Consider the following 23,504-nt stretch of genomic DNA (forward strand, 5'->3'; position numbering starts at 1 on the left):
GAGGCTGATTTGTCTTGCGTACCCCCAAGTTTCACCTCTCTGAAAAACGACTTGCTTACAAAACGAGACAGAAAAATACAAAAGTGTCCCAGCCAAATGGCTTCCTGTCTCATTTTCACCACCGAATTATAAAACAAAGCAATTGGAATATAAATATTGTCCTGACATCTCAGTGTCTAGTACATAGAGCAGTATAAACACGTCATCATATGAAATTTTAGTTTGTAACTTCACTAGAGCTGTTTACGGAGCCTGTAGTAAAGTCGGGCAAATATCTAGATGAGTCGATGTACCCCCTGGCAGAGCTCTGCGCACCCCCATGGGGTCAGACCCGGTCTTGTGGACACGGTTTCCAAGCCAGCGCTTGACTGGCGTCCACCCTCCATTGTAAACCTGGCTTTACAATTGCTGGACCCGGGTCTCAGAGCCGTGCCCGCTCTGTGCCACGCAGCCCTTCTGACCCGGGTCTGCGGCTTGAGCTGCGTCCACACTGCAAAATAACAGGTCTGGGACCCAAGTCGCAACAGGACTTGGGCTCTAGAAGGGACCTCGGAGCCGGGTCCTGAGTGCTTGCTGATGGGAGTCAGACTGATTTGTGTGTGGACAGAAGCGTGTACGAGACTTCATTAACTAAGCCGAGTGCCCTGACGGCCACTCCAGTCAGAGTGCTGCGTACAAAGCTCCGGGTGAAGGCGCTCCCCAGCACGGAGGAAACTCACACAAGCGTAAACGGTGACAAACATAGGACAGCTCCTCGTTTGGCTCCTCTCGGGAAACATGAGCCAGCCCGGCCGAGGAAACCTGGGGTTTGAAAAATGCCTCGTTCACTTTAATTAAATTAATTTCTCATTTTGATCGCGCTGCTGCCCTTTCAAATCAACCCCCATTAACGACGCGCTTCCCTTCGAAAACTTGACGCCGGCTCATCTTGTTCTAATGTTGTTCCTATGACAACCCTCTTCTTTTTGATTCCAAAGCCGGGGCCAGATCCCCCCGGCCCCGGCCAGAATCGGTGTCACTCCGTTGCAGCCAATGGGGCCAGATCTGTAGCAGGTGTAAACCGGCGTCACTCCGTTGCCCTGATTCTAAATGAGCCTCATTGATTTAAAGCTCCAGGTCCGTTTCAGTCTGAAGTCAGTCAAAGGTGATTCTCAGCTAGCTGCCTGCTCCCGGTGCTCTCAAGCACCCGGGGGGTGGGAAGGGGGAGAATGGTGCCAGGGCTTAGCTATGGCGAGCAAAGGAGTCAGGCGGATGCCAGGACCTGGGCCAGAACCATGCAATGGTCCTGGCCATCAATCCAGAGTGACTCCGTAATAAAGTACATTACAATCAGCATCACAAGTTCTAAGGCTGTATGGATAAGGATCATTCCCCCAGCATTAGAATGCAGCCACCTCTGGGTGGAAGTGTGGCAGCTGCTCCTACGGGGATCATTCACCCAGGGCCCAGGTGCAGCTGGCTTGTGGGGACAGCTACTCAATAACTCAGAGCAACGCTACGCAACTGCTTTCATCCAGGGCCTGACTAATGCCACCTCTAATTGACATTGGTGGGAGAAACTGAGGCCTGTGATGATGGCCATCACTTCTGGAAAGTGCTGCAGGGGATGCAGTAGGGTGAGCCACAAGCCGTCACCGCTGACCCCAGTGGGGCTCTAGGGGCCGGCTCTCCCCTCGCAGTCACCGCTGACCCCAGCGGGGCCTCTAGGGGCCAGCTCTCCCCTCGCAGTCACCGCTGACCCCAGCGGGGCCTCTAGGGGCCGGCTCTCCCCTCGCAGTCACCGCTGACCCCAGCGGGGCCTCTAGGGGCCGGCTCTCCCCTCGCAGTCACCGCTGACCCCAGCAGGGCCTCCAGGGGGCGCTCTCCCCTCGCAGTCACCGCTGACCCCAGCGGGGCCTCTAGGGGCCGGCTCTCCCCTCGCAGTCACCGCTGACCCCAGCAGGGCCTCCAGGGGGCGCTCTCCCCTCGCAGTCACCGCTGACCCCAGTGCAGTGGGAGGTTCAGTAGTGGGCGCTCTCCCTCTGCAATCAGTGCTGATTAGCCCTGAGCAAATGACTGGCCGTTTTGGGACCCTCCACCCCCCCAAAATCAGGTAGGTTCGAGCCAAAATGCAAAAAATAAAATAAAACAAAAACAACTGTTTGTGCATTGGATCGAACCCGGCCTTCAAACCAAAACACGGCTTTTCAATGGTTTCAGTCAGAAATTTAGCTAATTAGACGTTTAAAAAAACCAAACATTTTTTCAGCCAAAACTATTTGCCAAATTCCACCCAAATGCACAAACAGTTTCGGTGCCCTGAAAAATGCTCTTTTGGGGGGGGGGGGTGACTTTACTCTTTGCAAAGAAAAAAAAAAAGAAGATCCGGTCTCGTGCTGCCCTCAAAGCGAGGGGGCACGGTGCTGCGGGGGCAACTCCGGAGGGGGCGCTCTCCCCTCAGACTCAGACGCAGCCGCCCGGGGCATCGCGAGCCCTCGGCCTGCAGCCGAGTTTGAAGCAGTGGGCGCCCGGCCCTAGCTCCCGGCGAGCGCTGATAAATGCCGTGCCCCTCGCTGTTGATCAGCGCAGCCAGGAACGGGCAGCTGGCAGCTGTTCTGTGCTCGCCTTTGCAGGCCCCTCTTTGTGGCAGAGCAATTGTCAGGCTGAGCCAGGCAAAAAGGGTTGCACCCTGTTCCCTTCGCAGGAGCAAAGCAGCCCCAGGGAGGACGCAGGAGGAATTGAATCAAATCAGCCGGCATGGCAAATTTCTAAGCAATAAAAAGCCCCGGGGGGGGGGGGGGAGCAGCAGGTTTTCACGTAAACCTGGACTACTTGCCCCTCTCTGACGCTGGCTGGCAAGGGCAGAGGTGATGGACAAAACAGCTTTGTCCTACCACGTCTCTGGGATCCCAACTTGGCTACCGCCAACCCAGTCGCACCGGGGCCTGTAGTTCTTTGAGCAGCCGGCATTGCTCAGCTGCTGCGTTCCGTACCAGAAGCGGCTGCATCTCAGCCCAGGGGGAGCGATCCCCGTATAAACAGCTGCCATCTTTCCACCCCAGAAGTGGCAGCATTTCAGTGCTGGGGGAGGATAAACAACTGTGGACTGCCAACTTGGGGTTGGAAGGATTTCACTGGTGGGGAGCAATCCCCATATAAACAGCTGCCACCTTCCACCCCAGAGGTGGCTGCATCTCAGTGCTGGGTAAACTGTCCATCTATAAGCAGCTGTCACACCCCGCCTCAGAGACGGCTGCCTCTCAGTGGCGAACAGCAGTTCTGTACAATCACGAAGGGTCAGATCCTGCCCCGAAGGCAGGGAAACCACTGGCCAGGGGAGCTGTTCCAGTACCCTGCACCCTGTCCTGCAGGCGTCGCTCTCCTCCGTGGAATAACTGCTGGAGCACAGAGGAGCAGGGGGTGCAGGAGCATTGGCTATTCCGTTCCCTGGTGACTCTGGACCACAGTAGCAATTAAGATCAATTTGCCACAGTCAATTGGTGCCTCCCCCTCCAATGCAGCAGGACTGGAGATCTCAAAGCACCAGGGCAAAGGGAATTCCCTGAGGCAGGAGGGTTTTCCCAACCGCACGACAGGGCTGATCCAAAGCACACAGAGGTCAATGGAGATGCTGGGTCAGGTCCTTCCAGACCAACTTCCCCTCCACCCTGCCGGGAAAGGCTCAGCCGAGGATCCACAAAGACAGAAGGGGAGGGGTGACCCCCATTCCACACAGTGGGAAACGAAGTGATTTGTTCCAAGGTCATGAGTCAGTGGCGGAGCTAGGAGAGAACCCAGGAGTCCTGACTCCCAACCCCCCTTGCTGTAACCCACTGGACCCTGCTCCTCCCTAACCAGTTTGTGTTTTAAGCAATGACCTTGAGAACAGAAGAACCTTTTCCAATTGCAGATTTAATGGGTGGCACAATCTCGTTGCCTTGATTGGCAGCTCCAGGAACCCCATGCCCCACTTTGGCAGCTGCCCCACTCAGGTATCTCTCTCCCCCTCTCAGCTCCTTGGCTGGGATCCTGCCCACCTGCAGTCAGTCCAGCGACCGATCAGGGAGCCTGGATCTCCCTTTCCTTCCCCATAGCATGGGCAGCTGCAAGGGCGAACCTCCCCACCCCACACACTGCCCCCCTGCTTGGTTGCCAGAGCCCCGGGGGACCCTGGCTACGGCTGAGGGGGAAGTACAGTCTCCATGGCCTGTTCTGCCTCTCCACTGAGGCTGCCGGTGAGAATTGGTGCCGATCCTACTCTGTGCGAAGCGGCTCCACCAGGGAGCTGGGCTGAGACCTGGCAAAACTCATTTCACGTCAGGGTCTCCAAAGGGCTGGCCGATGGGAACACGCTGCAGCCAGCGCTGGCCCGAGTCAGATGAGAACCGGCAGCCCGCAGGGAGAAAAGCTCTCGATCTCGTCAGCAATCAGCTCCGCCGGTCGTGGCTGGTACCGGCAGGGAGGTTGCGGAGCAGGACACGGAGAGGGAATTGTTCAGGGCGTGAATGAATCTAGCCATGGCGGCAGCATGCCCCCGCAAAGGCCTCTAAGCCAGATCTCTCCTCCTCCTCGCCAGGGGTTACTGATGGAGGAACCCAGGAGTCCTGGGGAGAACACAGCTTCCTGCTTCTTGCCAGTGCTGGGGTCTGGCTCCAGGCAGCTCAATCCAGTGCCGGAAGGATCTTGGGGTTTCTGAAGCACCTCAGACCCCATCCACATCGGCCCCATCCAGGTGCCACAGACCAACTCGAGGGGGCAGGAGAAGGGACGGGTCACAAGCCACTGAGAATAACCTGGGTGTGGCTCAGAGCCGGAAAACAAGCCAGGAAAGGCCCCTCTGAATGCTGCCGGGGTGTGCGCGTGTCTCGTCTGCGTCCGGCTGGGCTGGCGGGGTCGGGGGGGGGGGGGGGAGTGGGATCCCCGACAGCTGGTCCCCGTTACGGCTGCTCCCGGTGGGCTGCTCAGCAGCGTTTGGGCTGGTTGGGCCCGATGTATTTCAAGGGGGCGTAGCTGGGTTTGACGATGATTTCCGCACCCAGGAATGGCTGCAGGATCGCGGGGACTCGGACGCTGCCGTCCTGGGGGGAGGAACGGGGCAGGGGGTGGTTAAGACGCAGCACTGGGGGGGGGGGAATCCACCCCCCCATGGCTAAACAACAGCAGTGACTGTAGACGTTACCCGCTAGCTCCCACCTGGAGCCCACTCCACCATCCTGGCTCCGGGCCTGTCTGCCTGGGCAGAAGGATGCTCCCTGCTCCCCAAAAAAACTTGGATCTTGTTGGGGGGAGGGAATCTGGAATGGGGCCCACACTGCTGAGCCATCCCCGATTTTCTGCGCTGCTCCCCAGCTGACGGAGAGAAGGGGGGCAGGGAGGAATTTCCCCCCAGCTTGGCAGGGACATGGGGATTTCCCCGCCACACCCACTTTCCTCCGTAGCCAGGGGTGCAGGATCATCTGGGGAGATCTCCCCTCATCGATTCCCTGCAAGTGCAGGGGCATTGGGGGCCCCTTGCTCTCGGGGACAAATGCCCTGAGTTGCCTCACGCTGCGAGCGCACTCCAGCCATCGGCGGGTGCTACTTAACGGCCCGTGCTGTGTGAGAGGTTGCACCAGATGAGCTAACGGCCCCATCTGGCCTGAAACGGGAACCGGGAAAGTGCCTTCTAAATTCAACCCTAGCCTGGCTCTGGTTCAGTGGGGGAACCTCCCCACTTCTCTACTCCTGGCTGGGGCAGAGAATCCAGGCTGCCACAACTCTGCCCTCTCCCCCGGGGCCGTGTGGCCGGCCCCCCTCCGCCGCGCTGGTCGTCAGTGGGGACAGCTGCCCCCAGGCCCAGGAGCCGAACGCAGGGCACAGATGTCCCCCGCGGCGGGACGGGAGCGCACCTTGAGCTGGTTGGACTCCAACAGAGCGATCAGCACCCGTGGGACAGCGCAGGCCGTTCCGTTGACCTGGGGAGAAGAACAGCGCGAATGACGGGGGGGGGATTTAATCCCCCCTGCCCCACAGCCGCTCACCAGCCGGTGACCTGCATCTGCCAGCCTCCCGAGCAGCTCCGGGACCTGTAGCCATGAAGTTTGCTCGCCCCCACGGCGGATGAATTTATTAACATACAACGTTCCCCCTGCACGATCCAACCTGACAGACAAAGGGACCCCTCCCTCCCCCAGTACTGAGCCGTAGCCCCCTCTGGGGTGGGGCGTGGGGACGGTTTCTACAGGGACCCCTCGCCCAGCACTGGGATGCAGCACCCAGGCTCTGTTAGGTCTCCCACCCAAGTCCAGCTAGATCTGACGCTCCTGTGAAATCGCCTGAGAAACGCCCCTCACTCCTTTTGGGGGGCGTGCGGGTGTTCCCCATCTCCCCCCGCCGCCCCGGGCACTCACCGTATGTGCGTAGCGGAGCTGCCCCGTCTGGTCGCAGTACATGATGTTCAGACGCCGGCTCTGGTAGTCAGTGCAGTTGGAGGCGCTGGAGATCTGGGGAAGCGAGGAGGGGGCCGTGTGGCGGGAGGTGGCTTGGGGGACGGCAGTCACGTGACGCAGAAAGCAGCCACATGACCCGCCAAGGGCATTAGGTTGTCCCCACATCCAGACCAGTTCCCTCCCCCCACACCTCCCCAGGGACAGACCAGTGGGCCTGGTGCCGCCACACCACTCCCCACAAATGGACTCTCCCCCCCCCATCACTACATTTGCATTAGGGGTGTGTGTGAGATTGTACATCTCCTTCCTGACCCCTCACATGCCTATCCACCCCCACACCCTGAAGCATGCGGGTGGACAGCCACTGTGGTTGGGATCCTAACCTAAGGGAGCCAAGGCACATGGGGCGGCAGCAGATATCAGCCAGGGCTGCCCCCTTTGCCCCAGATCCCCTGGACAAGCTGCTCCCTTGGTGCCTGGATTTCCCCCACCCCCAGCACCGCTCCAGCTGGCGGTTCTCACCTCGCCATACTTGCCCCTGCCAGGCATCCAGGCTTCGATGTCGTATTTCCGGTAGGCGGGCAGCCCGAGCTCCTGGGTGGGCATATCCAGGACCCTGCCGCAGAGAGATCGATCAGGCAGGTGGCGGGAGGTACGGACCAATCCCAGCACTCGGGGCACCCGGTCCGAAGCAGGGCTGGGGCTGCTGGGGCCGTTTTCCCCAGCCGAGCCGGGAAAGCAGCCCTGAGCCGCCAAGGAGGGCAGAAGGGTAACCCTTGCGGGGGTGCTCCCCACCCCTACCCCATAGCTCCCCTTTTGACAAGGGCCTGCAGAACTCCCAGCCTCTCCTTCCCCGCTCACTTGTAGTGCAGCCCCAGCTCGGAGAAGATCTCCTTCTGCAGGGCGAGGAACTCCTCCAGCAGGGCGGCACTCTCCTCCCCGCTCTCCGCCGCCGTCACCCCGAACATCTCCACCTGTGGGGGGGGGAAGAGAAACTGGCGCATCAGGCAGGAGGAGCCGCTGCCACCCCCCCTGGAACCGGGTGCCGCTCCTCGTGCCGTCCCACGGGCCTTTTATTCGGGAGGGCTCCCAGGCCCCCCTCCCTCAACCTGCACTGACCCTGTCCCCCAGGGCTGGGATCTTGGAACGCCACCCTGCTGTCAATGCCCTGTGACAGGACCCTCCTGACCCGAAGATGCCAGGCTGGTGGGAGCGGTCGGCCCAGAGGGTGTCGGTTCTGATCCAGCCCCGGGGAGGAGGCGCTGGCAGTCCGCTCCCCCATCGGGTCAGCGGTTAGGGTAGGACAGAGGATCTCAGTCCAGGCCCCAGGTGCCAACGCAGATAAGCCCCCTTGGCCGGTAGCTGGAGCAACCCAGAGCGGGATCCTGTATGGAAACTAAGCGCCTCTCTGCTCACCCTTCCTCAGCAAAGGGAAGGTGGCCCTGCCTCTTGCAGAGGGGTCTAGTGGTTAGAGCAGGGGGCTAGGAGTCAGGACTCCTGGGTTCTAATCTCCCATTCCCCCTTGCCCCCCAGTTCCTGCTTTCCCCAAGAGAATGAATGGCGCCCCTACCTTGGTGAACTGATGGACTCTGTACAACCCCCAGGGCTCCTTGCCAGTGTCGGTCTCGGTTCTGTAGCAAGTGCTGGAACACACGGTTCTGGCAAAGGGGAAAGGGACAGGCCAGGCCATGAAATTAAACCCATTGTTCCAGCCCTCTCCGGGGCTGGGGGGGGGGGGGGGAAGAACCCCCACAGCTGCCATGGGGGTGAGCATCATTAGCTCCACTGGACAGAGTGGGGAAACTGAGGCACCGAAGTACAGACTTTTCCCTATTCGACTCCGAGCCAGGAACAGAACCCTGAGGTCTCGGGGCAGGCTTGGGAGTGAAGGAGGTTGGGAGTCAGGACTCCTGGATGCTATTTCGGGCTCTGGGAGGGGAGTGGTGTCCAGTGGTTGAAGTGCGGAGGGGGAGGAGGTGCTGTGGGTGTCAGGATTCCTGGGTTCTATCCCCGCCCCCCCTTGTGGAATACAACAAGAATTTACTTTGCACAGCGTTCCCAAACCCCTGGCAGGGAATAAATGACACTGGAGGGACAGAGAAACCAAGTCTGCTGAGGGAGGAAAAGTGGGTGCGATTCCAGATGAGACAGAGAACTGTCAGGGTGGGAGAAATACGGGGCAAGTGCCCAGGACGGCGAGCGCTGCGGGGGAGAAGGCTCTTGCGCTGAGCGCCGTGGGATTGCACGGAGGGGCCAGTCAAAGGGCCGGAGCTGGGATGGGAGCAGAGAGAGACAGATCAAGAAGGAAGATGACGACTGTGAAAAACAAACCATGTGAGGCAAGGGGAAGGTTATTACCTGACAGGCATGTCCTCCAAATTCACAGCATGATCCATGAAGTAGCCTGGAAAAAGGGGGAGGAGGGTTTCAGTAAGGGGCACAGAAGAGGGTGATGGGGTGGCCCCCTCCTTGTGCCGGGCACGCTAAGCCCTTCTCCTGGGTACAGCAGCAACAAGACCAAGGCCCCTGCGCTGCTGGATTCTCTCGGTGGATGGCTGGAGAAAGCAGGGAATAGACAGAGCCCACACTATCAGCTGTAGGGAGATCTTCCTGGGCTGGCTCGCGACCGCACTGCTGGCTCAGCAGAGGAGAGAAAACATGTTCCCTGCAGGATCTAAAGCCAACGAAGGAGTTGGGGGGAGGGGGGGGCATTAACATAACCCCCCCCGCCACCCCGAAACAATGAACTACCACCACCATGGGGACCAGGCTGCTCAACCTGGCTCAAAGGCCCTGGCACACGATGCACCTGGAACAGCACAAAGCGCCCGCCCTGACATAGGGCAGAGGGTCCCTCACGCTCCAGCCCAGAGACAGGCCCTGCTGGGTGCCTGGAGGTCTTCGAGACCTGCCAGCTGGAAGACGGGTGAGCGCCTGTGGTTCCTGGTTTGGGGTTTTTTTCCCCAGATCTGTTCTCTCCGGAGTGCTTTTGTTCTGAATAAATAGGCCGCGACTGGTCGCTGGCTAACTCTCAGCACAGCGGCAGAGAACAGACTGGTGGGGGCAGAGCTGCTGGCGGATCCGGGGCAGCCTGAGAATTAAGGCTACGCCGGAGCTTGGGGTGCAATTCCCAGCAGGGACAGAGGTACCCGACTCCGTAATACTCAGGCCATTCACCGTCGACTGGAGAAAACCGGCCGGATCGGCGGAAGACACAAGCCTACGGCACACTGGAGGAACCAGGCACAGAAACGGGACGGCGTTCGTCCGCCAGCCACCGTGTGAGTCCCGGCCTCGAGACAACCGAAGGCAGCGGTCGGGTGGACTGGCAGCGGTCGCTCGCTATTCCCCCGGCTGCACCAGAGCGCTGAAAACCCAGAGGGGCTCGGAGACGCCTGGAAGAAAGCCACGCAGCGTGGGCAGGGCCGCTCGGTGTCTAAGTGCTCTGTTGGAGATGTACCCGCGCTCGCTCCGGTCGAGGGAGCATGCAATCAAGTGCAGCCGCGGCGGAGTCAGGGCTAGTCTGAGGAGGTGCCTGGGGTCTCGCAGGGGAGGGGTCACACCGCTATTCTTTGCCCGCTAGCTCTGTCCGAAGTGGGAATTACAGCTCCCAGCTCCAGGGTAGACGAACTCAAAGCCCCCCCGCCAGGAGGAAGAGGATGGTGGGATCCTGCCCTGATGAAGGTGCCGGCTGGAGGCCTGAGATCTAAGCGGGGAGGTGCACTGGGATCCGAGAAGGGGCCGGTTAAAACTAAAATGTCCTTTTTAGGGCCCCTGAAGCAATCCCAGCTGGCAGAGTTCCTAGCTCCCGGAGCGTTTGAGGAGCTCAGGAAAGAAGCTGCTTAATCCAGTTTCTAAGGGCCTGGCGTCAGAGTCTCCAAACTTACAACTGAAAAACCGATTTTCCCAGGCCTAGGTCTGGTCTCTTCTCCCTTTGGCTCAGCTTCCTTTCCCTGTTTACACACAGCCCCAGTGCAGGGCAGGGCGTGCCGTGATTGCACCCGGCTGCCAGTTCCAGCCGGTCCCTTAAAGGGGTAATATGCCCCGCCACCGGTGTGGGGTCGGAGGTGCAGCGAATGCAGGAAGTGTAAATTATCAGACATCAGCCCAGGGACCTAGCGCTCCCTGGGGCTCAGGGATCAGACCAACCTCATCTCACATTGACCTGGGCCCTTCCATCCCGTCCCCACCACCGCTGCTGAAATGCGGCCACCTCTGGGGCACAGCGTTTCAGTGTCGCACCAGGAAGCCGAGGACGGACATGGCCCGCCGGTTCCTGCCTCACCTGCGATGCCGACCTCGGAGGTGCCAGCCAGGCACAGGTCCTCGAAGCGGGTCGGGTCGATGTTGTACACCGGGGACGGGACGGCGTTGGGCTGCATGCCACAGCCTTCCTGAAGGGCAGAGGTTGCAGAGCCCTGGTTATTTCCACGGTGTCCAGCTCCCCAGTAGAGCAACCCACCCCTGCCAGGGCTCCCCCAGTCCTGGGTGGCCACCCTGTCGGCTCACCCAGAATCGCGCCTGCCCTCCCTCCCTCCCAAATTCGAGGTTCCGAGAGGTGGCCAGACACTCTGCACGGCTGATGGACCCATGGCCCTGCTCCTAGTGGGAGAAATGGAGAGTGAGGGAGACCGCAAGGGGCCTGGAGCAGGGTGGGCAGACCCCCGGGGAGCACCAGTAACAGGGGGAGGAGCAAGCTGGTGGAGAATGCACGACCCTGGGAATACAGGGCTTGGGGGAAGTCGGGCCAGCTGCCACTCTCAGTGTAGAGCTGTGGGACAGGGTGGGTGCCTGGGAGCAGAGAGAGACCTGGGAGCCAGCAGAGCTGGGGGTGGAATGAGCACCCGGGAATTGGCACTGCTGGGAATGCAGAGGCAGGAGCCAGCATCACTGGGATCCCAGAGCTGGGGGCTGACGGGATCAAGTTGTAACAGGAACACTGGGATAGAGGAGTCGGGGGCCAGCACTGGGAACACGGCACCGACACAGCCGGCCTCTGGGAGACCCTACTGTCAAGGCCAGCAAAGAACGGGGGGCGGGGAAGTCAGAAACGTCCATGTTCCTGGGCAGGGGGGGGCCAGGGCTCCGTCCCCAGGACACTTACAAACACGGCTCCTCGCAGCAGGTCTGGAACGGCCATCGGAATGAAGCCCTAGGCAGGGAGAGAGAAAGGAGAAGATCCTACAGGCCAGCGGACCCAGGGCGACTGTCCCTTCTCCCAGCATGCCCTGCAGGGACCCCGGGGACGGGGGGAGGAGGCAGGGGAGATTGGGCTCCGTGACCCCATTCAGCCTCTGCGGAGGCTGCCGACCAGGGGGTTGAATTCTGGGGGCGGTTTGGCGCTGCGGACAGCAGGGGCTGGCCTGAGACCGACCAAATGTCCTGACACAGGGTCTATCCGAGGACGCTGGTGGGGCATGGAGCCTCAAAATCCTATTAATGAACTGAATCCTGACGCCCCCTCAAACACGTGCGAGTCAGCGGCACAGTCTGGAACAGAACCTAGGAGTCTTGACGACGACTCCCCCTTCCCCCGCCTTTTCCCGGGGCTCTATCCACTGGACACCACTCCCCTCCCAAGCCCGGAAATAGAACCCAGCAGTCTGAGCTCCTGATCCCACCCTCCCCTTCCACAGCTGGAAGCAGGAACCAGGAGTCCTGGCTCTCTGCTCTAACCACTAGATTCCACTCCCACCCTCCCCAAGCCCAGAAATAGAGCCCAGGAGCCCAACCTCTCTGCTCTAAGCCCTAGACCCCACTCCCCTTCCAGAGCTGGGAACAGAACCTCTGACTTCCAGCCCCTCCCCATTCCAGCCACCAGACCCCACCCCGCTCCCCAAGCTGGGGAGCGAGCCCAGACGCCTCGCACCCTGCTCCAACCACTAGATCAGGCTGCCCCCAGGCCACACGGCAAACCCAGCTGGAAGTACCTGTTTCACCAACTTGCTGACGGTGAACTGCACCAGGGCATGCTGGAGCATGGCTCCAGCCCCACGGAGATAATAGGAGCGGTGGCCTGAGATGTGAGAGAGGCGCCTGCATGGGGAGAGAAAGGAAGAGAGACCATGTCAAGCCACTTCCACTGGGCAACATAACACAGGGAGCGACTGGCTGCTCCCGGAAACATGGCGCAGCCCTAACCTGGAGCCCAGCTCTGCTGTTGACTCCCTGTGCGATCACGGCCAAGTCGCTTAGCCTCTCCGCGCCCCAGTTTCCCCAGCTGTATAACAGCACCGCCCTACCTCACAGGGGTGGTGGTGGGGAGCTTCAGATTGTCAGTCACCATTGGGGTCACGGAGCCCAATCTGCCCTGCCCCCCCCCGGGGTCCCTGCAGGGCATGCTGGGAGAAGGGGCAATTCAGAGAAAGATTAAAGGATTGCAAAACCTGCCTTATAGCGAGAGATTCAAACTACATAGCTTAACAAGGAGACGTTTAAGGGGCAGCTTGGCCCCAGGCTATAAGTACCTCCATGGGGAACAACTATTTAATAACGGGCTCTTAGCCACTGGAGCAATTGACCAAGCGTCATGGAGCATTCTCCATCACAGACAAAGTTTAAATCAAGAGTTTTGCTATAAGTTCTGCTTTGGGGCAGTTCTCTGGCCTGGGATATACAGGAGGTCAGACCAGACGATCACGGTGGTCCCTTCTGGAGGGGAATCTGTGACGATCCAAGGATGGTGGGCGAAGGAGTTGAGACGGAAACAGCTATTGTCCCATTTAATGGACAAAGGGGCCAGATTCGTCTCTGGAGTAATTCCACTCACTCCCGCCTTCCTGGAGCCACGGGAGCATCTTGAAGAGGGAGAGAAATTAGCCAAGCCCCGTGACACCCGTGCAGATGCCGAGGGAGAAGAGACTTTTTCCATGACGGGCCATCGCTCTCACCCCAGGGCAGTGGGGGAGTCAGGGGAGGCGCGCCTGATGTCGGAAAGTGCCCGAGGCCCACAGCCGAACAACAGGGAGGAGAAAGGGCAACCCACGCAACATTTATGGCCCCTCCATTCTGCAGGAGGCTGGGGGCGTCAGCAATCAGCTAATGGGCCCAGAGAGAGCAACAGCTGATCTGGAACTCAGGGCCCCCGAGGCATCCAGACACAGCAGGTGGCTGATCACTTTAGTGCGGTCTGATGCCCTAACTACAAGATCAACATGCCTATTGGAGGGTGCCCCTTTGATGTGGTTAGAGCGGGGGCGGGGGGCATCAGGACTCCTGTGTTTTATTCTCTGTCCAACCTCTGAATCCCTCAGGCAGCTCAGTTAAGTCACTGCCTTGCTCTGTGCCTCAGTTTCCCCACCTGGGAAGTGGAGAGAATAAGATGTCCCAGCCTCTAAAGGGTGGGTTTTTTAGAAGGGCTGATTCAGGGTGGTGAAGCTCAAGATCTTTGCCATTTCACAGAGAGGAGAAAACTGAGAGAGGGGTGAAGGGACTTGCCCCCAACAGAACCCAGGAATCCTGACTACCAGACCCCCCCGGTTCTAACCACTAGACCCCACTCCCCTCCAAGACCGGGGATAGAACCCAGAGTCCCGATTCCCAGCTCCTGCTGCTCTAACCACTAGACACCACTCCCCTCCCAGAGCCGGGGATAGAACCCAGGAGTCCTGACTCAGGCCCCCTTTGCTCTAATCACTAGACCCCACTTCCTCTTTGTAATTCAGACCTAGGATCTTCCATGAAGGTGTCCAGTGGGACCCGTCTCCCCATGTCAGCTGGCAGCTGCGTGCTCCAGCCTAGCCAGAGCAGATCACACTGTTAACTACCAAAAAAGCCAGAGGTAGGTTCCCAAGAACCAGTGTCTGACAGCTGCCATTTTGGGAGACATCCCAAGGGGACTGAACCAAACACCTGGAGAGCTGAAATCACAAGCTGCTACGAGCCAGGCCCCCGAATCTGGCTCTTAACAGACCCGCATCCCCTGCGGACACGAGCCATGTAACACACATGGCCCAGCACGTGGCACTTGGGCATTAAAGCACCAGATCCGCAACTGGTTTAAGCTGCCAGAGCTCCACTGAACTCAGCAACGCTTCATCCGTTTGTAGCTGGCCGAGGACGTTGGTCGTTGACAATGGCTGTTTCTCTTCCAACCCAGCGGCCTCCCGAGGTCTGTGGCGTTCTGCCTCGACAGCAGGCAGTTGCTCCCCCAGGAACCATCTGCCACCCTGCCAGAGAGAGTTTATGGCTCTCCCTGCACAGAGCGCAAAAGATGCAAGGCAGATCTGCCTGATGGTGGATGGGCAGGCGACATTTACGAGGGATCGGCGGCTTCGGGGGGGCCACCTAGTCTCGGCTGTTTTAAAGAGACAAGCCCTTCGACTCAAACAAGCCCCAATCTGGGCTACAGGCCAGACTATCTGACATCCTGCCTGGACTAAGGTTCTGCTCTCTTCTTCCCCAGGACTTCCCAGGTAGACAGCATCCCCAGGGCCCGATTTTCACAGGTGCTCAGCACCCACAACTCTGAGGTCAACCGCTCAGCGCCAGTCAAAGTCCAGCCCCCGGCCAATCGATCCTCAGCTCCCCCCGATTAGATGTATTATAGGAGCCCCACTGAAACCAGGGCCCTGCAGAGGCAGTCCCTGCCCCAAGGAGCTCACAGGCTGAGGTCAGGGTTGGGAGGGGAAACTGAGGCATGGAGAAGGCACATGACTCGCCCAAGGTTACTCAGCATGTCAGTGGCAGAGACCGGAATAGAACCCAGGTGTCTGGATTCCCATGCCTCAGTCCTTAGGCCACAGCGCCTTCCTTTTGTTACTTCACCCTGCAGGAGACCTGAGCTCGTTCCTTGCCCGGAGCTATCCAGAGCCTCCATCACCCCAAAGGACACAAGAACCAAGCAAGTTGCAGCCACGGCTGTGAAACTGACTTCCTGGGCTGCTTGTGAACAGCTACCCCTCACTCTCCCATCTGTGCATCCGGCCCTCTCCCTTCCAATCTGCTGCGAGCAACATGCAGAAAATTTCAACCTCACAACCATCCACAGTTCACGAGAGCAGACAGCCCCCTCCGCATCCCCTGGGGGTCCCCCAAGGGCAGGCGCAGGGGCCAGCTGCCTCATCGATGGGATCGCAAAATGCAGTCTCCCAGTCTGGAGTGGTCTCTCCAAACCTGACCCTCTGCCAGAGGCAGGAAGGTATAAACGCGGGGGGGGGGGGGAGGGGGTGGCGGCTAGTAAGTCACGGCCCTTTAGGCTCCAAGGGTCTGATGCTCAGATATATTCGAGACCCTTCGGCAGTGTAAAGGGATCACACGGTGGGTGGAGATGGCCTCCCAAGAAGCCACCCTGCGCAGCAGTCTCTGCAGCTGGTGTGCAAGTGGCAAAGGGCCCGGCCTGCAGCACAGGGGGTGGATCGGGGACATGGCCGGAGCGCACTTTTTGTGCTGTGGCTATTCTCTGCCCCCCGCGGCCCATGGGTTAGAGCGGCCCTGAAGCTTTGCACCTGATTACCAGTCTATTTGTCCAGCTTCAACGTTCAACCAAGGGATCTTGTCAGGCCTTCGTCAGCTAGACTGAAGACCCCTCTCTCGTCACGTTGCTGCTCTCCACCTACGTACCTAGAGACTGGGATCAAGTCTCTCCTTTACCTTCTCTTCGTTAAGCTAAAGCAGCGTTTGGGCTCTTTGAGTCTACGGCAGGTTTTCTAACCCTCTGATCATTCTCGCGGCTCTTCTCTGGCCCCTCTCCCATTTACCAACATCCCTCGTGACTTGTGGGCCCCAGTCCTGGACACGGGATTCCAGCAGCGGTCGTACCACCCAATTTAGCATTTAACGTGGAGGGCTCAGAGCCGGGTGGATTAAGCCTACGTATCAGACAGGCCTTGGTATCAGATTTCAACCCAAAGTTCAGTGTAATGTAGCTCTAAAAACAAACCCTCCCCCCCCCCCCCACTATCTTACCTTTGTCTGACGATAGCCAGGTCTTCCCCAATTTCCAGGTGCCCCTTCACTTTGAAATCAAAAGCTAAAATGAAGGGGAGGGGAAACAAAGGGTTAAAGTCACAACGGGGTCCCAGGAGACGCATCACAGCTGTAGGGGACTCTTCCCCCACTAACTCAGTGGACACAGTACTCGGCAGGTGCATCTACTGTGCAGGATCCAGTGAGCAGAAAGCACTTGGCAGTCGGGCAAACCACCCAGGAGATTGGGCAAGCGTTAGTCTCTGCTACAGCTGGGGAAACTGAGGCACAGAGCAGGGAAGTAACTTGCTCAAGGTCACAAAGGGAGCCAGTGACAGAGCTGGGAAGACACGGTCAAAGTTATTTAGTTTCTGAACTGCAGGACAGGACCCAGGAGTCCTGACACCCAATCGTCCTCTGCTCTAACCCTTTAAATCCCACTCCCCTCCCACAGCTGGGGACAAAATCCAGGAGTCTTGTCTCCCAGCCCTGTTCTGCTCTAACCACTAGACTCCACTCTCCTCCCAGAGCCTGGGATGGAACCCAGGAGTTCTGACACCCAGACAGCTAATGTTTGAGTGACCATGCACTCCAGCTATCAGCATTCTCCCCTCACAGGGATGATGTCTGACTGCTCCCATCCTATGTCTTAATATTTGGTGTCTTCCCCCCCGCCCGCAAACACACATACTGCTGCCAAAGACCTGCAGAACCCCACTAAGCCAGCTACTAGGGCCCCATCCCCAGGCTCTCTCTGCCTGTAAGCTGCTGCTCCCAGAGTTCCCTGGGGCTCACGGGGACAAAGCCGGTCTTTCCCCTTCTCCCCAGCAGATGTTCCCATCTCCAAGGCAGATTTGGAGAAGGCAGGTCACAACCAAGGCTAACCGAGGGCCAGATCCCCCCAGCTGGGGGAAGATGGGATCAGGAACGCCAGCTGTAGATGGGCTTTGCAGCCGGCCCATGTGACCCTTCCCCACATACAGGGTCCAAAACCCGCCCCGAGAATCCACTTCCTACCTGGTTTCTCTCCCACGACCTCCACCACCCTCGCTTGGCTCTCATCTCCGACGGGCTGGAGGAAGGAAAGATCAAAGGTCGTGTGGGACCACCACAAAGATTCAAGAGAGGCATGCGGAATGCACTCCAAAACCAAAGCGGATGAGCCCCATAATTACATGGATCTCTCTCTCTCTTTGACCCGGCCTTGGGACGTGGCACCACCTAGGGGCTAACTGAATTCCAGGACACCGGAAAGGGCATTATGGGAGTTTGCACGTTCGACCCAAAGTCCCACAATTCCAAGGGTGGCGTGAGAAAAATCCCGCAATGCAGAGTGCGAAGCAGGGGAACACTGCATGCTGGGATGCTTACCCAGAATGCAGCGCGCCTATTCACAATCTGCAGGGGAAGCAGCTCTAGCCGGTTTAGCAAGGCGGTGTGGGTTCACTGCTTTGGGCCAGTTTTACCTGTATTATCAGAGCCAAGACAGCCTTTCCACAAGAGGCAAGCCCTAAGCATGGTTCTCTAAGACCATCGGAATGGCCAGACCGGGTCAGACCGAGGGTCCATCTAGCCCAGTGTCCTGTCTCTGACAGCGGCCAGTATCAGAGCTGCAAGGGGAGCGTACAGGGCAGGGCAATTCTGGAGAGATCGGCCCTGTCTTTCCCTCCTGGCAGTAATCACACCCAGACTCCCTGATCTGCCTCTCCTATGTCCGTGGATGAGAGGCCGTTGGTTAAAGGTGGGGAGCCGGGCACAAATCAATACATCTAATGGGAGGGGAGCAGGGTCTAGCGGTTAGAGCTGCAGATACTCCACACCGTTAGGAAAAAAAAGAAAGAGTGAGGCCATGACATTGTAAGAACGGCTGTGTGCTATGCCGGGGCAACGCTCTCCTTAGTGGGAGGATGGATGGAGAGAGAGAGAAGATAAATAAGATTTTAATGCCAGAATAAGGGACCATTCACTCATCTAGTCTGACCTCCTGTAGAGCACCGGGTGGAGATTTTCACCCAGTCACCCCTGTATTGAGTCCAAGCACTTGTGGCTGGCTAACACGTCTTCCTGAAAGGCATCCAGTTGAGATTTGAAGCCATCAAGAGCTGGTACTGACGGTTAATCACCCGCACTGTTTACCGGTGCCTTCTTTCTAACTGGACTTGTTCCAGCTTTAACATCCACCCATTGGTCCTAGTTCTGCCTTTCTCCGCTCGATTAAAGAATCTTCTCACACCTGGTCTGTTCTCCCTGGGAAGGTATTCATACACGGCGACCAAGTCACCTCTTCATCTTCTCTTTGAGACACTGAACAGACTGAGCTCCTTAAGACTCTTCCTGTCAGGCGTTTCTTCCAGCCCTTGGGTCCCTTTCGTGGCTCTTCTCTACACCCTCCCTTGTACACGAGCAGCTGTTTAAGTCAAAGCTCAGGGACAGACTTGACTGAAATAAGGTGAAAGTTCCATATCAACATCTAAAGCCCAGGTGACTGAATCCACATACACTACAGACACCTAGCTTTACCTGGATCTCTTCTGTATTCATAAGAGTTTCCTACCAACTCTAATGTTAAGCCTCCCAGTGTCTTGAGTGACTATTGTGCACCCATACAGCAACCCTCTGTCCCATGACCCAGCAGCCCCGCCTTACCACATCGGGGTGGGTCCAGTTCGGCAGTTTCAGAGCCTTCAGATAGTACTTTTCATCCAGTTGCATCTCCTGCTGGTACAGGGAATTCAGCTGGTTACGTATTTCCCGACCTCGGTTCCGTAGCGCTTGGTAATCGGGAAGCTGTTTGGGGGAGCAGATGAGAACATAGTAAGGAGGAGCGAGTCTCAGCCAGATCCAGGATTAAAAAGGAGCCAGGTATATATCCAATGGCCGAGTTTTGTGCCACTCTTTGAGGTTCATTGCCCATATGCCCCTGCGTATTACAGGATCTTCCCAACAGCTTGTACCCTGCACTGTATTACAGCATTCATTTCCACTGCCTCTGTCAACCACGAACCTCAAAGCAGCATCAGCCCCTTCTAGAAATTTAGAAACTGGGCACAGAAAGGCAACCCGCCCAGCGTCACACAGCGGCAGACCTGGGAACTGAACTCGGACATCAGGCCAGCCAGTCTCTTGTTCTCACAAAACTAATCCAGGAGTCCCCTCTCGGAGCTGGGAACAGAAACATTCCACGGGACACCCATCACACGCTCTAACCGCCAGAGAGCCCCTCTTTTCTTTAAAGCCCTGAACATCAGGGATTTGAATGGCAGTAAAGCCTCGAGGTCACAATGAAGACCAGAGCCTCATTGCATTAGGACAGGAAAAAAGGAGACTGGTCATGCATCAGAGGGCTTAAAATCTAAAGACAGACAAAGGTGGGGTAAAAATAAAAGATGTGTTCTCTTCACGTGATAGCTGGAGAACTGCGGCTCAGGGTCACACATGAAGTCCAGTGCCCTAACCCGCATGCCCGGTCTTCCTCTCAAAGCTACCTGTCCACGCCTCATCCTGTTGCCCCAACCTCCATCCTTCCTAGTGAAGGAGGATTTCTAAGGAGCTCTCCATATGCTCCTGCCAGGGCTTGTAACGTACGAGGGCTTCTGCTAATAGCACATTCATGCTAAAAGCAGGGATGGCCCAAAACCAGCGGCCACAGATCAAACAGGCCCTGCGGAGTCCTAAACATGAAGCCTTCTAACACAGCTGATCACCTGCAGTTTTCTGTTGCACAGCTTCACTAATACATATCTATTCAGGTAGCTAGCAAGAAATCCAACGATCCAAGTCAGTTTCTGGACTATTAGGGGTGGCCATTTAGCTTCTGAACAGATTATCAAAGCAGATTTGGGTTGCTACAGTCTGATCAATTTCAAATTTTCAGGGTATATTTTAGGCATCAAGACGCAGAGCCCAGTTGATTTGCGGGAGAATCGGAAAACGGGATTTCAGTGCTCCAAGTGAGAGCAAAGTCAGAAACCCAGTGTGGCCGTTTGCTGCAGTGAGTTGGTGGATATCTCTCTGGCGCCCCCTGCTGCTCCTTACACATCACAGGCAACAGCTTAATATTCTGCTCTCCTTGGGCTTACAGCTCAGTCTACTTAAGGAATTAAGTGTGTGACCCTCTAGCATCGATCTGCAGAGGTCAAGTGTGCACTTAATGCTTCCTTGAGCTTTCACAGATTGTTACATTAGCAAAATCTGGCTCTTACCGACTGCAATGTGCTCTTGTCCTGGGTCTCCTGGGAGGAAAAAAAAGAAAAACAGGAGGTAGTAAGAGTTATTTCCTTGCTGAAGGGTGTCCGGCCTAAAGAAAACAAAACCAGGGGCGCCTGGATTGTATGAAAGTAAGCAACCTCATAGCTCCCCAGCATCTGTTCTTTTAAGATGCTGAACAGAGCATCTGTGATGACGGAAAATTATACCAGCTGTTAGAAGCCACAAGCAGTAGGGGCTTTTAAACATGGAAATATTGTATTGCACACTGGGGCTGTTTGGAAACATAGGGGAAAAGGGGGCAGCCTGTGACCTAGCAGAAAATCTCACCCCAGGGCCCGGGAGTAATCTACACACTATGCACCTGATTCTCTGCTAACTTATCTCAATTTTACACCAGTGTAACTCCACCCACTTCCCTGGGGTCACTCCAGTTTTGCACTAGTATGAGGGGAGAATCAAACCCAAGGATTGCCAGCTGCTGGATTTTTCAAAGGCCCACAAGTGTGAAATGGATCCAAAAGCAGCACAAAACCCTTAGGGGTGGGGTTAGAGAATGGGGGGGGGGGGAGGGTTCGTCAGTCATGCTCGGCAGGGGGCGAGGCAGAAGGGGGAAAAAACAGACAAAACATGCACAAACCGCCCATAAAGTTAAACAAAAAAACCCACAAGCAGCAAGTAGACTAAAGACACCTTGCTTAAAAGTCATCAAAGTCCAAAGTCACATATTTTGAGCTACCATGGCAACCCATGAGGTCATACAGCGACAGACTGAAAGATGCACCCACTGAAGTCAATGGTAGTTTTGCCAACAGGAGTTGAGCCCAGTTACAGTCCTTTGCTTTCTGGTAAAAGGCACTTGACAGACTCTCTCTAATGGATACAGTTCATCCAGCACTAAAATGAAGCTGTTGTTGCTAGAGCGATCGGCAGCCAGGATTAGTGACGGGAGGGGGAAGAAGATCTGACCCCCTATGCTTAAGAAACGTGCCATATGGGGGTTTTAGTGTTCAGTTTCTGATGTTGTGGTCTCATCGGAAGAATCCACATAACATAAAATATGCAGAATTTGAATTAATGGGAAGGATAAAGGTTTGCATCAACTGCTGGATCCATGCTCTAGATCCAGAGAGTCTACAGGTTTCAAACCTGATGTTTGGTTCACTGTGCCATCCCCTCTGGCTACAGTAGAGGGGACTGGACTAGATGCCCTACAGAGGTCCCTTCCAGTTCTACATTTCTATGATTCTATGCACACAGTCACCTTTTCGAAAGGACCTGAAGTCATTCACGGCCGAGGAGATGGCAGCTGAGGCAGATGAAGCCAGGATACAGTGAATAAGGTGTCTGTGCAATTTCCAGGGATGCCCCTCGGATAAGTTCTGGACCGTGACATCTGTGTAATGGTGGGTATTTTTATTTTGGGGAATAGGACAGGTGCTGCTGTGTAGACTCACCACGAGGTATTTCACTTGAACGGAGACTTCCTCTTTCTCAGTTTCAAGTTTTCCAATCTCTTCTTGCACATTCACCAGTCTCTTCCACGTGGAGAGCTGGTGGGGATGGAAAACAGCAGCATGAGTGCTCCGAGCTGGGGTTTCTCTAACAGTCGCTCCTCCGAACACTACAAAGCAGCAGGTATTTTCCACTCTGTAGATCATTTTCCCTTCTCGCTCTCCCAAACCCTCTCTGTCTTTCTTTCTTTCCCATATTCAAAGCATCACCTTTCCCCCTGAATCCAACTCTTCAACTTAACCTCCTAACCTTACGTCCTTCCCTCCCAAATCCACCTCCTCTTCCAGCTTCCCCTTACCCTGAGCTGTCTCCTTCACCACACAGAGGCAGCTGCAGCGCTGCTGGCAGAAATAGCAACAGGGAAATTTACAAGGCTCTAGTCAGCTTCAGGGCTGCTGTTCAGAGTCCTGTGAGCAGGGGTGACAGAGACCAAAATCAGATCAGGATCACCCTGTTGCTTTTGCTTGGGGAAGCTGGATCCATCTTCTCCCTGTTAGCTGGCTGCTGATCTGAAAGATGGAGCCATCACACCCAGCAGGAGCCAGGGACAACGGCAGCACACAGGAAGGCAAGCCAGTACCCTCCACTTCAGCAACCCCCCACACCCCATTCTCTGTTATCCTTTCCCCAAAGGCCCCTCCCCAGTTCTCTAAGACCCACTTCATATCCCATAAACCCATCCATTGTAGACTCCCCCATCCCCATAAACCCCACCCAGTAGTCCCCGGCAACTCCTCTATAGTCCTCATGACGCTTCCCTATAAGTCCCTCCCCTTTAGCCCATCCCATCCCCATAAACCTCCCACTCCTCTATAGCCCCCATCCATCCTCCCCCATAGGCCCCGCCCACTCTATAAATCCTTCTCATCAGCCCTATCCTATCCACTCTCCACAAGACCCTCCTCCCTCTAGCACCCACCCCAACCACCCATATCCCCTTCGCCAAGGCGCTCATTGCCCCTGCCCCCTCCCCTGCCCTAAGCCCCACCCACTTACCACTAAACCCCTCCCATGTCCACAAGTTCCACCCACTTCCGTGGGGGCATTGCACACATGCCCCGCCCCCTTTCAGATAGGCCCCGCCCACTGCCCACAAGCCCCACCCCTTTCCCGCTAGGCCCCGCCCCGGACTCACGATCTCGCGCAGGTCCCGGGGCCCCAGCGGCCCCTTGCGGGTCTCCAGCTCCCGCTCCGCCTGCTCGGGCCGGGCGCTCAGCGCCGCCATGTCCAGGCGGGGCCGCGCGCTGTTCCCTTCCCGCACGTGCTCGTACAGTCGGCTCCGCCCCGCCGCCCCCTCGCTGCTCCGCCGCCTCCCCGCCCCGGGCAGCCCCGGCCCCGGCAGCGCCCGCCACGCCCGGACCCGCCGCAGCGCCCTCCCCAGTGCCATGGGCGCCGCCATGTCTGCCGGTCATGTGACACGCTCGCCCCGCCCCCCTCCGGCCTCTCCCGCGCGCGCCGGCCAACCGCAGC

General features: G+C 57.3%; 1 protein-coding gene across 1 annotated transcript; it reads right to left on the bottom strand.

Annotated features, from left to right (window-relative positions):
* Nucleotides 1–3,878: 3,878 nt before the first annotated feature.
* On the bottom strand, nucleotides 3,879–23,434 carry SARS2 (seryl-tRNA synthetase 2, mitochondrial). Its single transcript, XM_073321712.1, has 16 exons — nucleotides 23,170–23,434; nucleotides 21,977–22,072; nucleotides 20,516–20,545; nucleotides 18,960–19,100; nucleotides 17,331–17,385; nucleotides 16,314–16,377; nucleotides 12,338–12,443; nucleotides 11,512–11,559; nucleotides 10,693–10,801; nucleotides 8,766–8,811; nucleotides 7,978–8,065; nucleotides 7,269–7,381; nucleotides 6,930–7,023; nucleotides 6,369–6,461; nucleotides 5,868–5,933; nucleotides 3,879–5,057 (listed from the first exon to the last, which is right to left on the bottom strand). Exons 1-16 carry the CDS (start codon nucleotides 23,431–23,433, stop codon nucleotides 4,941–4,943), a joined length of 1,530 nt encoding a protein of 509 aa, XP_073177813.1. The 5' UTR covers nucleotide 23,434; the 3' UTR covers nucleotides 3,879–4,940.
* Nucleotides 23,435–23,504: the final 70 nt, after the last annotated feature.

This window comes from Lepidochelys kempii, chromosome 23 (genome assembly GCF_965140265.1).
Source record: "Lepidochelys kempii isolate rLepKem1 chromosome 23, rLepKem1.hap2, whole genome shotgun sequence".
Taxonomy (NCBI): Eukaryota; Metazoa; Chordata; order Testudines; family Cheloniidae; genus Lepidochelys; species Lepidochelys kempii.

Bases quoted from the DNA above. Each gene is read 5' to 3' on its own strand.
- SARS2 (XM_073321712.1), bottom strand. From the start codon at position 23,433: ATGGCGGCGCCCATGGCACTGGGGAGGGCGCTGCGGCGGGTCCGGGCG. The intron at 19,101-20,515 runs GTAAGAGCCAGA...TCCCCCAAACAG, and splicing joins ACAAGAGCACATTGCAGTCG to CTTCCCGATTACCAAGCGCT. The intron at 6,462-6,929 runs GTGAGAACCGCC...TCGCTTCCCCAG, and splicing joins GCAGGGGCAAGTATGGCGAG to ATCTCCAGCGCCTCCAACTG.